The 16,087-nt window shown below is 43.0% G+C and overlaps 1 protein-coding gene across 1 annotated transcript; it reads left to right on the plus strand.

The window, feature by feature from the left end:
- The first annotated feature begins 1,228 nt into the window (after window positions 1-1,228).
- sspn (sarcospan (Kras oncogene-associated gene)) lies at window positions 1,229-9,673 on the plus strand. Its single transcript, XM_074634279.1, has 4 exons — window positions 1,229-1,544; window positions 1,577-1,829; window positions 5,704-5,790; window positions 9,150-9,673. Exons 2-4 carry the CDS (start codon window positions 1,611-1,613, stop codon window positions 9,507-9,509), a joined length of 666 nt encoding a protein of 221 aa, XP_074490380.1. The 5' UTR covers window positions 1,229-1,544; window positions 1,577-1,610; the 3' UTR covers window positions 9,510-9,673.
- Window positions 9,674-16,087: the final 6,414 nt, after the last annotated feature.

Consider the following 16,087-nt stretch of genomic DNA (forward strand, 5'->3'; position numbering starts at 1 on the left):
CTCATGCGTAAAAGTATAAAACACAAAGGTTCATGTGTGTGTGTGTGTGTGTGTGTGTGTGCGTGCGTGTGGGTTTATATTCTCAGATATTTATTTTATAATAGTGTATGTATTCCTTACCTCATATTTTATCGAACTATTGTTGCTGCTTATATTTATAATGTTTCTAATGATTATTTTATTTTACTTCATTATTGTTATTAAATTGATTAATTGATTGATCGATTGTCTATTATACAGGGATGAGAGAGTAACAAACAGGAACAAAGAATCTCACTGCCATGTCAATGTGTATGTGATCAATAAACTAAACTTGAAGTAGAGACAACAAAATATCCCGAGTTGTGTGCGCGTGCACGCCGTGCGCGTCAGTCACTGTGTGTTGTTGTTGTTGGTAACCTCTTCATACTTCTCCAGTCGTTCAAAAGCTGCGTTGTCAGTAACCATGGCACCGGCCCAGCTGTGTGCGCAAACACGTGCTGGAGGTTTCTGTATTAATCCCAGCATGGCTGCTGCTCTCCCACCTTCATCATCATCATCATCACAGCCTCTTTGTCATAATGAGAATATATGAAACAATAATGTGACAGAGGTTTGTTTGATAAATGCTAAATTAGTTTATTTTTTATTTTGTCTGAAAACAATCAATATCCAAAGAATCATCAAATGTCCCAAAAATAATCACTCAGTTTGTGTTGTTATTGCTGATAAAAGTAAACAAGATTAAAAAATTGATTAGGAATAGAAATAAAGACATAAGTATAATTGTATTGACAATACCGTTATTGAAAAATGTTTTAATAAAAAAATAACCCTGTGTACTGCAAACTGAACCCTTGCAGCACTGTTGCAAGTTTCCGTCGTTATATTTGTGTTTTATTTGTGTATGCATAAAAACAATAAAGACTAAAGTGACAAAAAGAAAGTAAACAAGATTCAGAACTTTCCATCAAAATATGTCTTTTTTTACAAATTACAGAACTTTCCTAGATGACTCCGGGACGTTGTCGTGGTCGTCGGTGACACCTGTTCCTCTCCTGAGAGCATTGAAGTGAAATGGGAGCTCTAATGGCCTCACATGCCTCATGATCACACTACTCCTTCCTGTACGTCATGTGACTCTCTTGCTGGCAGCGTACGGCTCTCTTGTGTAACAGTGCTGACAAAGAATGATCCAATCACTCCGGCTCTCAGATGAAGTGTGACCTGCTCTCTGTGCTGGCTTTTCATTAACTCCTACCTGCTGATATGCTTCTGTACTTTCCTCTTTCTTGTCTTTAGTGTTAAAGTGAAATCAGCATCACAGTCGTATGTTGGAATCCCCCTTTGTGACTTCCTGCCCCCTCTTTCCCTCCTCTTCCTTTCCTCCACAGTATGCTGCCTGCTCTATATGTGGCACTGGAATCCAGTCCAAATGTTTTCCATATTAGTTCAGAGTACTTCTCTGTTTCCAAATAGCAGCAGAGCTGGTGAGAGGAGGCCTTGGCAGGGAGGGGCAGGGAGAGAGAGAGAGAGAGAGAGAGAGAGAGAGGCAGACGGCAGGCGGGCTCAGCAACCCCAAACACTGCAAGAGGAAAAGTCCAGAAAGAGTGTAAAGAAAAGAAGATAAAATGGGTTCCTCAGACAAGAAGGAAGGCAAGACGAAGAAGAGGAGAGATGAAAGCCCGGCGCCAGAGGATGGCCGTAAATGCAGAGTGTGCCGCTTCCCCCTGCTCGTCGCCCTGCTCCAGCTGCTGTTGGCGGTGGCCGTCACAGTCGTGGCCTTCCTCATGTTGGCCCTCAGCCCCTCGCTCCTCGCCAGGGAGACGCCACACTGGGCTGGAATCATTGTAAGCTCCATCCTCACCACTACATTTGCATGGAGTCTCCCATTCCTGATACTTCTGCATGACCCCCCCTCTCCCTCAACGTGTTGTCCATCTTCACCTCACTGCATGTCAACACCGGCCCTCACCCGCCTGTCTCAGAGCCAGACGCTCACCGTATAGGCATGGGGAAATCGCCGGTATGTTGTCATGTTCTAATAAATCTCCATCTGTCATCTTCGTCTGAATGCGTACACACCTGAATCTACACTCTCCATCTCAGTCACACAAGCCTGCCTGCACCTTCTGTTGTTCTTGTTGCATGTCCAACAAATCCTCAACATCTGGCCTGATGAGACGAGCCAGACAATCTCAGCATGTCCTATCTCAACTTGACCTTTGAGCACGAGAGTATAGCATCTAAATACCTTGTTATAATTTACAAATGTGATGTGTACTCTGGACTTGCTTACAACTTGTTATCCTCACCATCAACACACACACACACACACACACACACGCACACGCATATGCACATACACACACCACACATTTAATTCACTTCATCTAAACATGATTTAAGAGAAAAGGCTTAGTTTTCTAAAGAATATTTGGTCTTAAAATATCTTAAAATGTGAACTCTTTGCACGTGACATAGTATTGTCTGGAGTTTAAGTTGATACATTTAAAGTAATAATCTCAAAGATTTTTATTTTAAAGGTCCCATATTGTAAAACGTGAGATTTTCATGTCTTTTATATTATAAAGCAGGTTTAAGTGCTTTATATAAACACTGCTAAACTATCAAAACGCTCAATATACAGAGAAACACACACAGCCTGTATTCAGAAATTGTGCGTTTGAAACAAGCCGTTTGGATTTCTGTCCATTTGTGATGTCACAAATATACAATATTTAGACCATTACACGGTTTTAAACATAAACATTCTAAATGTGTCCCAGTTTATTTCCTGTTACAGTGGATGTAAATAACATCAGCTGACAGGAAGTAAACATGGACCCTAGCTGTTGCCTAGCAACGCAATTCCGTTGCAATTCCGTTGAAATACACTAAAACGGAGCGTTTCAGACAGGGTGAATACAGGTATATTCAGACAGACAGTATGAGGAAAATAAAGTGTTTTTTTTAACATTGCAGCATGTAAACATGTTCTAGTAGAAACACTAAATACAAGCATGAACCTGAAAATGAGCACGATGTGGGACCTTTAAGTCACTTTCTATCGCTGAATGAGGTAACACACGTTTATGGCCCACTGATGAAAGCTCTTCTTGCGTTGCAGTATTATGAACTGGGAGTCTGCAGTGACATTCCCGTGAAAAAATCCCACACAATGACACTGTTTGGATCTCTGGGAAGTTAGATCCAAAACAATAACAGCTTATCTTCATAAGATCCACCAAAGAGAACAAAACAGAGACTTTTTTAAGATTGTAACTTTAAAGGAGTTGAGGTGTTAGTTAAAGTTAAAGTTGAGGTACTAGAGTGTAAGCGTTGACAGGTGTCAGTTTAAGTGTTAAGAGTTCAAATGTAACTGCTGAAAGCAGATGAAAATTCAGTTTGAGCCCTTTAGGAAGTTGTCAGCTTGTATGTAAGCGCTGAAGGTAGTTGGCTAACAGTTGAGGAGTAATGTTCTGCCCTCGCAAAGAGTCAACAGACAGATGACTCCTTCAACACGTTGCAGTCAAAGAATGAAGGATTCATTGCACAGCACCATCACCGTTTAGTATCGACAGTATGAGACTGGAGTAAAACTGACATGAAGATAGAAAATAAAGGAAACTAGAAGTGCACTCGGAGAGCGCAGACCTCCGCCAAGGCAGGTTTCATGAACGCGTCATCAGTTACACTGCGCATGTCTTAAAGCCTGTGGTGTCAATGCACATGCTGAGTGGAGTTATAAAAACAAATTCCTGAAGCTGGATCATGATCCGGATCGCCACCAAAATCTAATGGATTGTTCATTGTGCCACCCCCCCCACCCCTCCAAAACATGTCATTCAAATCCATCATGGACTTTTTGAGTAATCCTCCAAACAAACCAACAAACCAACGCCGGTGAAAACACAGCCTCCTGCATAGACCTTCGGCCTTGGTGGAGGTAACAATGAGTAAGAGAAGCCTCATTAACATACATTTCCATCATGTATTATGAAGCCTATCTGATATATCTGGCTACCAGCTGAAAGCCATCAACAGGAGCAGGTTACACGGTGAACAATAACTAGTGCATAGAACACAAAGAAACATGGCCTAACATAGACATCCACTCAAACATTGACACAAATATAGACATCTTATAAAAACGGTACTTACAGGCAATGCTTGATTCCAGAAGTAGATGGATGTAGATGTTGTGACCACACAGCTCCTCGGCTGCCCACCCAGGGAGTGCAAGGAAACCAAATGGCCTCCTCCAGGGTTCAAAGGTCAATATAAGGCCTGAATCACACAAAACGCAATCAGCTCCAACTAGTGGCTGCAGAATGAACTGAAAGTTTCTTTTTTTCTCAGGTCAGAACAAGCAAAAGCAGCTGAACTGTAAGAGATAACTCTAATGTCAGTTGATGAAAGTAACTAGCCATGAAAGTAACTAAAGTGACGTCGACTGCTGAAATAGTTGAACTGTAAGCTCTGAAAACATGTGAAATCTCAGTTTAAGTCTTGTTGGAAGTTGAGTCATCAGCTGAAATGTTAGAGATGAAGTAAGCTGAAATGTCTTAGCCATGAAAGCAACTAAAGTGTTGTTGACGTGTCAGTGTTGGAGCTGAAAGCAGTCGAACTGTAAGCTCTGAAAACGTGAAATCTCAGTTTACTGTAAATCTTGTTGGAAGTTGCGTCATCAGCTGAAATGTTAGAGAGGAAGTAAGCTGAAATGTCTTAGCCATGAAAGCAACTGAAATGTCAGTGGACATGTAAGCACTGAAAGCAGTTGAAGTGTCAGTTGAAAAGTAAGAAATGAGGGCAGTTGAAGTTGTATATGAAGAGTAAGAGATGACTGGTTGATGCCAGCTGACCTGTAAACCATGAAAGCAATTGAAATGTAATTTGAAGTGCTACAGAAAGTTTAAGTGTGTTGACAGATGACATGTAACATGCTAAAAGCAATTGAAGTGTCAGTTCAAGTGCAAGTTAGTGATACTGTTTAATGGTTGTTTGCAGTTTTTACATGATTTCTAAGTGAACAATGATTAACTGTCTCTGTGACATATGTAATATAAAACAAAAAGAAATGTGTATTTTGCTCATCATTATAATTTTTAAAAAACGATTTAAGGTCAAATTTTGGTGATAGAAGAAAAAAAAAAGTGTTTTTTTCCGGTTTGGATCCTATCCTAGCTTATCACAGATGCCATCTGCTCTCAAAAACATGAGCACCAACATCCCGAGGTAGATCCTCACGAGATTCAGCCAAGTGAAAAACACTGAGGTCATCGAGAACTTTTCAGAGAATCCTGAGTGCTTAAGAACCTGAGAAAAACATTTAAATAAGATGCTGCACGCCAGTCACAAGACTCCAATCGCACTGAAGAGATAGAGAGTGAGTGTGTCTGTGTGAGAGAGAGAGAGAGAGAGAGAGAGAGAGAGAGAGAGAGAGAGAGAGAGAGAGTAATGTAATCAGATGACAGCTTAGTGCTGAATCATGCAATATTAAGAGACACCCCTGAAACCTGGGCACAAAATACTTTCTAGAATACTTGTTTCTATACTGTATCTACCACACATACTGTACATCACACACAGTAATAGCAACAAGATACATATGCTAAGTGCATGGGTTGATTGCATTCAGAGTATTATGTTGATATTTGCATTGTCCTGATATGAGTGAATCTAATGGAAATATGTCAAATATTGTCTGATGTGTTGTTGCAGCTGTGTTTGGTTTCCATCGTGGGCTTCATCCTGTACTGTATCACCTACGTCCCCGATGAGAGGACGTCTTCTCAATTCATCGTCAAGGTGAGAGTCTACTGTATACGTCCTGTTTGACACCTTGTTTGCAGAAGTGAAAGTGAACAAGTCAGTCTGTGAATGACAATCTGTGATGTCATGTACGGAGTCAAATCAGGTTCCTCTATTAAAGCAGCAGTAGGGGAGGTTGGAGCAAACATGATTATAAAAAGTTATTTTTATAAAACGGTCACTGTATCCTGATGGTACGTGTCCACCAGGGCGTTTTTTATCACGAGGGGACGCGCCACTTCCCAGCATTGGACGTTTGGTGGGCTGTCACTAGAAACAAGACACTCAGCTCCTGATTGGACGAACGCTCTCCCTCCGTTGGCTGCTGCTCCCAGCTTTCAAACCGGAAAAAAATATGGAGGCTCATTTAGAAACTAAACCGTGCACTACAAGATGATTCTGAGAACATCTGAGGAGAGAAATAGGCATTAAAGTAACAGAATATTAATTCATATTTGATCAGCGCTGCCCAGTTTGACCGTACGATCGGAGTTTGCGAGTGATTGACAGATGCCTCCGTTGAATAAACAGCCAATAGGAACGCTCTCTCAATGAAATGCCCTGTGATTGGTCAAAGTCTCCCGTCACGGGCTAGATGTTCTAAAGCCTGAAAACAGAGCCATGAGGAGGAGCAGAAGTCTATTATAATATGCTGAAAGGTTATTATGGAGTTTTTGCTCAATGAGGACAAAAACATTCTGCCTACTGCAGCTTTAAATGCACAATATGTCTCTTTGAAGTTGATCAGAGGTTTGTAGTAGAATCTTAGTTGCAGTAAAAGGTATGATCAGATGAGATACTGTAATTGTTAGATGACTGTTCTGTTCTTAAGGAGCAGCAACCGTAGAGAGAGAAAGGCATTTAACTGCATTCCTTGTTTAAAAGATCTCTGTGGGGATTCCTATGAGTGAATGAGTTCATTCATTAATCCGACGTGATTGTACAGCTTAATTAGCCGTACAACATATGCAGTTGGAATTCCAAGGCAATTAGAATCAGTCCACCATTGTTTGCTAACTGAGAAGCCGGTCCTTGAAAGCAGCATCCTCTTTTTTTTTTCCTCTCTGCATACCAGGTTGAAATATGTAGCCTACAGACGCCGTGAAGAGCAGCTCTCACAACACTTCAATAGTATTTCGCCTTAAGAAGTGCGGCTAATTTGCAAAGCCAATTCCAAGCGTGTATGTATATTGTGTAGTTTTAAATACCATCAGTCTGTCTGACTCACCAAAATAACAGGGACTTTCTTAATTTACATCTTAATATACAAAGTTTACAAAGCAGACTTTGAAGATATTAAACGCTCTCATAAGAAGTTGTTATTGAAATGATGCATAATTCTTTCTCATAAATAAATATGACAGTCGTTCTGTCGCACTGCAGTAAATACATTTACAAGAGTTCTGTGGGTTAAAATGTCAACTCCTCAGTGTTGTGTTTGCAATCTTAATCCCCCCCCCCACACACACACGCTTTATGATCCATAAGTACTGTTGTATCAAAAATAAAGTACTCCTTTTAAAACAGTTAATAATGTGTTTGTCAGAACAGCTGCAATTAGCCAGCGGTGCTCCGGCCCTGAAAAAACAAATGTGCTTTAATTTATTAATGCCATAACGGCCTTACTATATTCATTTTTTAGTTTATAGCTTTACAGTCAGTTTGTTTATTTATTTAGGAACAAGTGGAGTGAGTATAAAATGTGCTGTAACGGGAGACCTTTCTGTTGAGTTACTATGTTGTCAGATGACGGTCCCATACTCTCTGATAACTCTTTTAAATGATTATTTATTGCTTCAGGATGCTCAGTTTCTCAAACGTTAGTTCTTTGAGTTTGTATGCGCTCTCTAAAAAGTGTTCCAGGACACAATGAGGACCATAAACAACAACTATATGAGCGTTGACTCCTTTCTGTCTCACATCATCTCCGATTAGTGAAGTACATAAACGTAGTACTCGTCGATGTACTTGCTGTACGTACATTTCCATGTAACCGACCGTACTCCAGATCTCACAGCTGTTCCTAAATGAACATTTCAAATCAGGCGGCGCTCATCACTTCTCTAATGCCATAAGCAGCATGTAACTGAGAGCAAAACACACCGGCGAATGAGAGCTCCTGTTATATAAGCGAAGGATTAAGATGAAGGTTTAGTGTTATTGAGATTGTGCGATTGCATAAACAACACAAAGCCTCTGTCGCATATTACAACAGTATTTTTAGCTGCTCTCTGCTGTTCGCCATACTCACACAGACAGGACGTGCACTGAAGGTGGGAAGCGTCTGTAGCTGCGGGGCAGTCTTGCATGTGCCGTGTCTCTCCTCCTCTGTGCTAAGAGCTGGGCTCCTACTCTGAGGGTCAGGCCTGGCCTTGTAGCATTGTGGGTAATCTCTTTGAATTCAACTTGCCATCGGCACTGAGCCAGCACGTCTGTCTCTAAAGCTACAGTTCTGGCACTCTGGGTTAATCATGAGACAACAGACTAAAGCAGGAGCCAAGAACACCTTCTCTAATCAAAGCTTTGGAGGTAAACGTGCGTGATAGGGATGCACCGATACCACTTTTTAATCAGACCGAGTACAAGTACTTACATTTTGGTTCTTGCCGATACCGAGTACCAATACAAGTACTTCTCTGTGCCAAAATACCCTCGTTAACAGCCAGCTGGAGGGTGTGAGCGACACACGGCAGGCTGGGGAGTCCCGCATACGAGGCGGTGCGCCGCCACCGGCTCTAGGTCGGCTTGGAAAGCTCGGGGCGAAGGTGCTTCCCGGGGCAACAGCTTTACAGCGCTCCCCGCTCGGACCTCGCCACACCGTGGACAAAGGGCTCGCTGCGCCCTCTCTCCCCGCCGGAGAGGAACGGGGCCCCCTGCTCCCGGTGCGACTGTTGACCGGGGCGGACTGTCCTCAGTGCACCCCAACCGCGTCGTGCCGCCAGCGCAGGGCTCGCTCCACATAAAAGGCGCCAGGGGTCTGTGGCGTTGTCGGCAACCCACCCGACCCGTCTTGAAACACGGACCAAGGAGTCTAACGCACACGCGAGTCAGAGGGTGCAAGCAAAACCCTGTGGCACAATGAAAGTGAGGGCCGACGTGCACCGGCTGAGGTGGGATCCCGGCCCAGTGGGGTCGGGCGCACCACCGGCTCGTCTCGCCCGCACCGTCGGGGACCCGAAAGATGGTGACGAGAGGTTAACGTCACGCTGCTGTAAAGTGGTATCGGTGCCGTTGTATCGGAGCCGTTTTGCGAGTACGAGTACATGAGCACAGTATCGGACCCGATACCCGACACTGGTATCGGTATCGGTGCATCCCTAGTGCGTGACCTCTGACCTGTCCTCTGCCCTCTACAGCTCCTGTACTTCATCCTGTGTACCATCGGCCTGGTCATTTCACTGCTGGCTCTGTCGTTCGCTGGACACCACTACACACAGACCAGCAGCTTCTGGTGCGAGCCGGCGGGAGAGGACTGCGTGTGCACGCTGGATCGAAACGACCCGATAGCCCGCACCTTCACCTACGCGGGAGTCAGCGACTGCGGGGTGATCACCGGGACGCTCGCGCTGTACTTCCTGATCCAGATCTTGCTGAACCTGGCCCAGGCGCTGGTGTGTGCCGTCGGTGCCTTCATCATGTGGAAGCACCGTTACCAGGTGTTCTTCGCCGGCCTTCAGATCGGCTCTCCCTCCTCCCGGCGGTGGCAGAAGGTTTAACGGCAGCAGCGTGAGGGACGGGGACATTTGCCTTTGTGATGTGTGCCAAAGTGTGTTTTCTCTGATGTCAGTTGGTCTATAACGGCTTTTTGCACAAATTTTGTATAAGTAACTTTATACTTCCAGTTTTTAATATTATAAAAATCACTTGAACAGGTGGAGAAGAGCAACTGGTCTATTTTTGAAAATAATTATTTGTTTTCCACAATGTTTCTAATTATCTTCACATTTGCTCTCATGACATACAGCTCACATACAATCATAAGCACAACACTGAAACCAAAATAGCTCATTAGTTATGCACTTAACTCCAAACATGTACACAATCTTTCCTTTGGTTTGAGATTTAATGATTTAACGATTAGACTGCTTCAAGTTTTGTTTTCACAGTTTTCACAGGACAAATTTCAAATGTTGTCTAAATGCAAGACGTCCTTTTTGATCTTAAAGGGACTGTTTGTAAGAATCAGAAATTGCTTGTTAACAGCGACACCTGTGGCCGTACAAAAGTCAGCGTCCTGCTTGTGCTCGCTCTACAGACATGAACGAGGGTCGGAGACGATAACGTTTCTCTCTGCGGAGCCCCGTCACTTCACAAGACACGGGAAACCTCTGTTGGTCTGGAGGAGCTGCAGCAGTTATTTCTGCACAAACGTCCACTGAACATTCACTAGATATTCTCAGAGCTAAACTAACTCTTCTGCAGTGTGGAGTGAGCAGCATGCACGTGAGAGGTGGAGAGAGAGAGAGAGAGAGAGAAGGAGCGTGGTGTGTGAGTGAAGGCAGGCAGAGGAGCAGAGGAGCAGAGACTCCGGTCCTGGAGACCAAAGCTACGGTCTCCCCCGCGTCCTCCGACCGCGGCCAACACTGTTTAACAGCTTCACTAGATACAACCAAGAGGTTTTGGTGCTTCACTGTAGTTTGTGTTGGAGTCTGTAACGTGTAAGAAGTTACAAACAGTCCCTTTAAATTTAAAAATACACAAACATTTATTGAATTAACTTCTTACATTGAAGTCTTTATCTCTGCTGTAACATGTTTTCAGTGTTTGACACACAAAATATTAACCTCTGTTATGTTTCTTTTGCTACTATATAAAGTATGCAGTTCTGTAAATATTGCATAAAATCCTTGGTGGAAAATAAAGTGCTTTTTCAGCTGATAGAAGAGACCCCTGTAACACACCAACAGTCCAATAACATGCACTAAAAACGGATCCTGACTGCAGTAACACAAGCTGGGCAGGGCTCACTTCAGGAGACTGGATCCAGGCTGAACTGGGCTGTGGCTTGCGAAGGTGGATGCCAGGCCAGTAGCCAGCATGACTCAAACAGCCTGTAGGAGTCAAACTACTGCAGCCACAGAGGGAGGGGGTGAGGGGGTGAGGGGCCGGGGCGAGGGAAGGGGGACTCAGACGGGCAGCTGGATGGAGGGAACTAAATCAGCTCACCGTGTTTACCACGTTTCACTTGTTGTCATTCAGGTGGGAAGGAGCAAAAGAGGTCAAACAACCAACCACACCATTTAGGTTATAAAACGCCGTATGCAGAAGTTCAGCTTTATTTTATTCTTCCTCTCAGTCTTCTATACCTACAATCTATACCTACAGTCTATACCTACAATCTATACCTACAGTCTATACCTACAGTCTACACCTACAGTCTATACCTACAGTCTATACCTACAATCTATACCTACAGTCTATACCTACAGTCTACACCTACAATCTATACCTACAGTCTATACCTACAATCTATACCTACAGTCTATACTTACAGTCTATACCTACAGTCTTCTATACCTACAGTCTATACCTAGTCTTCTATACCTACAGTCTTCTATACCTACAGTCTATACCTACAGTCTACACCTACAGTCTATACCTACAGTCTATACCTAGTCTTCTATACCTACAGTCTTCTATACCTACAGTCTATACCTACAGTCTATACCTACAATCTATACCTACAGTCTATACCTACAATCTATACCTACAGTCTATACCTACAGTCTATACCTACAGTCTTCTATACCTACAGTCTATACCTACAGTCTTCTATACCTACAGTCTTCTATACCTACAGTCTATACCTACAGTCTACACCTACAGTCTATACCTACAGTCTATACCTAGTCTTCTATACCTACAGTCTTCTATACCTACAGTCTATACCTACAGTCTACACCTAGTCTATACCTACAGTCTTCTATACCTACAGTCTATACCTACAGTCTATACCTAGTCTTCTATACCTACAGTCTATACCTACAGTCTTCTATACCTACAGTCTTCTATACCTACAGTCTTCTATACCTACAGTCTACACCTACAGTCTTCTATACCTACAGTCTATACCTACAGTTTATACCTATCTTCTATACCTACAGTCTATACCTACAGTCTTCTATACCTATCTTCTATACCTAGTCTTCTATACCTAGTCTTCTATACCTACAGTCTTCTATACCTACAGTCTACACCTACAGTCTTCTATACCTACAGTTTATACCTAGTCTTCTATACCTAGTCTTCTATACCTACAGTCTATACCTACAGTCTTCTATACCTACAGTCTATACCTACAGTTTATACCTATCTTCTATACCTACAGTCTATACCTACAGTCTTCTATACCTATCTTCTATACCTAGTCTTCTATACCTACAGTCTTCTATACCTACAGTCTACTATACCTACAGTCTATACCTACAGTCTACTATACCTAGTCTATACCTACAGTCTATACCTACAGTCTTCTAAACCTCCAGTCTTCTATACCTACAGTCTACTATACCTACAGTCTATACCTCCAGTCTTCTACAGACAGTCAGTCCATGCTGAGCAGTGAACGGTAGACGTGTGGCCGTTAGATGAACCACGTGTCCAGAGAGTGGAGAATAATTAGTGTGCAGTATTCCATGTATTTTGTGGGGATGATGTAAACGTGCTGTTTATATTTCACAGTTTTGGTGTTTGAGAAAGGAACATTTCATTTGGATGCCTGTGAGTGCATTTCCTCTTTCAAGAGCGTCTGTTTGTGGTCACAAATACAAATGTTTGTTTCAGTTGTGCACAGTTTCCTTTTTTCTTGTTGTGCCGCCACACGTACACAGACACAATGCATTCATACACAGAGAGAAAGAGCCACTTCAGACCAAAACATCTCATATTCAAATCGCTTTTTTGTGGTTAATTACATTATTATTAGTAGTAAAGACTGAAAACTGAGCAGAAACTGAATCAGTGAGCATCCTCCAAGTTATAGCCATTTTATATGTAAACATAGGGCCTGCATTATCATTAAACTTAATGGGAAAATACATAAGATAACAGAATTTGTCATCCATATTAAGAACTATCTAGAATCCAGACCTGACTAATCTGTGACATCACCCGGCAGACAGAGCGGTGTCTGTCTGAGGCTGGCGGTGATTTACCGTCGTCATAACTGTTAATTCATACGAGTTAACCGTGACGGTGATCGACTGATAGGTAACCTAGGTAACCTCATTTAATGACGTTCATCATCACATTGTTTTCTTTTTTAAACTTAAGAAATATTATCACCATTTGTTTTCCAGTGAGCTCAGTTAGAGAATCACAACAAGTGGTGTGTTATTGTGTTATTTCACACATTGCAGAAGCTCACACTGTACACGCTGCACCTACATGTGATGGCCCGTTTTGCGGCGTTTTTTTTCCGTGTGCTTGTCCGGTGTTGTGATGCATCATGTGACTATATACAAAAGGCTCAATCTCGCAGCAACCAGACACAGGAAGTCACATGCCAGTCATCACAAGGGCATGTTTATTTATACTAAATGACAGCGAGGAGGGACCTTCCAGCCTCCTCCTCCTCCTCCTCCTCCTCCATTGATCTTTCAAGGCAAAAAAACAAACACAGAATGATATGTGATTGCGGTGCAGCCGCTAACGCTGCTGAGAGTCTTGAGACTCAGAAGACAGAAGATCAATATGTGTATTGACACGAATCACAACTTTCAGGGCAACTTAAAAACAACAGACTGAACTCTCGTCTAAAATAACGTTAATCTTATATAAACATCAGTATCTATTGTTTATATCCAGTTAAATATTGTTTAAATCGACATGAATTTTCCAGCGAGATGTCCTTTTGGTCCTTTCAAAGTCGAATCACCTGACTGACTCACTCTGCCTGCAGCCACAGAGGTGTTTGGGACACTGCGTTGTATTTATTGACCTTCTCGGGGTGTTTTCTCACTCACTACTGAATACACACGGCGACGCACGTGACTGTGGTTTGCAAAGAGATTCGAAAATGAATCCAAATGTGTCAAAGGTTGTGTTCATAAAGTAAATAACACACAGCTCACGTGCATTACAAAAAGGTTCACGTGCACTGAGAGGGTGAAATGAAGCGGACCATCTTGTGTGTTATCCTGAGCTCATTAACCCCCCATAGAAATCATTTTAAAAGTTGTTTTTAGTTAAGTGTTTAACAAACTTTAATGTTTTTCTCTCCATGATCAGAACCATCCAAAGAAGTCCCAGCTGATAAATGGGTCTATTTACGAAGCGGTGTTTGTTTAGTATCACACGACGGCAGCGAGACTTTTGCCAGACAGTAATGACGGCCTGGTATTCTCCTCTCCCCTCCCTTCCCTCTCAGAGTCCCAATACATTCCAGTAATGCTGCACTTTACCCTCCTTGTCTGCGCAGTGACAGCTGCTCACCATTATGGCGCTGCGTGAGCTAATTTTAATGGCTGTCACAGGCAGCAGGAGCAAACGCAGGCCCGCCAGCGTAAACAGCGAACTGAGGCCAAGAAGAAGGATGGGCTTCTTTCTAGAGGGTAAACGACAGGACGGGATAAAGAGACCGGTTGAGGTCTCTCTGTGATTTGTTTATCAGCTCAAATATGTTGCACAAGAACAAATATGCAGACAATCGAGCAGCCGCAGCTTTGAATTATCCATTTCCACAAGTACCGAGTGCTAAATCGCCAACAATGCGAGCGGATGTGGCGGATGACGGGCCTAAATATAACCAATGTTTCACACCTAGAAAGGGAATTTCATTTCTTTATGAGTAAACACACAAAGGGCAGCACAATGGAAAAACACAGCCTTTGGAATAGACAGAGGTCTCTGATTGGTCAGCTGGCCCACTGTGTTGTGATTGGTCAACCAAACCAAAATCTTCAGACTCCGCTCCAGCTCTGCTCTAACTAGCTTTGTTTGAGGGCGTGCCAAACTAGCCACTAGGCAGGTATTATGCAAATGTGTTACTTGGTGACATCACCACGTTACGGAAGAAAAGGCGGGATTTCAATCAAGGTGTTTCAGGCAGGTCAGGAGCAGCGTTTCTGTGGGGGAGAGTAACGCCAGGATCAGACTACACCATATTTGTGACGGTTCCGATGGTCACTCCGTCAGATTAGACGATTGAGAGTCATAAATACACATTCTCCCGGCACCGCCGTCGTAATATACGGGCCTGAATATCCTACTGCTGGGAAGGTCCGATGACATCATTCTGCATAATAAGTAGCCATGTGCTTCTGTTTACTGCTGTGTGCGTCTGTGCTCAGCCGGTCAGATTCACGGCCGTGACGGAACATGTCGTGGAGAGCAAATAAAAAAAAATCAAACATGCTAGACTTCCTGTTGGGACGTCGTGAGGCGTCCAAGACGCGACGTCAGTTGTCGTGTACTACGACACACTACACGAGATAAAACGATCGACTGTCGCATATGACACTCATTTATCCTTCCCGATCCGAGTCGACACCCTACGACGGCCGTGTCGTGCTATAATGGAGCTGATATCATGTAGTCTGAACCGGACATTAGCTCACTTTGGTGTGGACTTTGTAACTTTGCAGAACTTTTACATGCACAAAAAACTACATAACACACTAAAGGAAAGGGGGAAAAGCACAAAAGCATTATAGGTCCTCTTTAGGATACTTTCTTTTTCATTTCTCCTGGAACAGTGGTGGTTCCCAACCTTTGTTGTCTCATGTACACCCACAACTCTAGTCAGATCAACTAAAGTTCCCCTTCATCGACACCGCCCGTCATGTTTCAAATGTGTTCATTAGAAATTATTCTAATGTTATTTAACACTATTTATTATATAAAAGTGGAGATTGTTACAACAAGTCTTCATACAGCTGAACTGTGAATGTTTAGGCCAGCTTAGTCAAATTTGCATTCGTACAACTCCCACTTGTAGTGGCAGAATCTGGATGTTTCATTACTTGTATCCATGTATCCATCACTCTCAGCTCTGGTACAAGTAAGCCTGGTTGGGTATGGCTGTTTTACAAAACACGCCTAATCTCTTACTTTATTTCATTTTAAAAGGAGTATTAACCTTGGATAACAACAACGCTCATGATGTAACAAAGGTTAAACTCCAGAGTCTGGTTTAGTGTCTGTGCATCACATCAGCTGGTAATTAGCTGCAATTAAATATCAAGATGAGCTAAACAAAAGCAGCGCAGTGACGGCATGTACACTACGATCCTGTCTGCATGACGACAGCAGGTCTGTTTCTCGGTCCTGTGTTCCCCTCGTGGACGAGTACAAG

This window comes from Sebastes fasciatus, chromosome 4 (assembly GCF_043250625.1).
Source record: "Sebastes fasciatus isolate fSebFas1 chromosome 4, fSebFas1.pri, whole genome shotgun sequence".
Taxonomy (NCBI): domain Eukaryota; kingdom Metazoa; phylum Chordata; class Actinopteri; order Perciformes; family Sebastidae; genus Sebastes; species Sebastes fasciatus.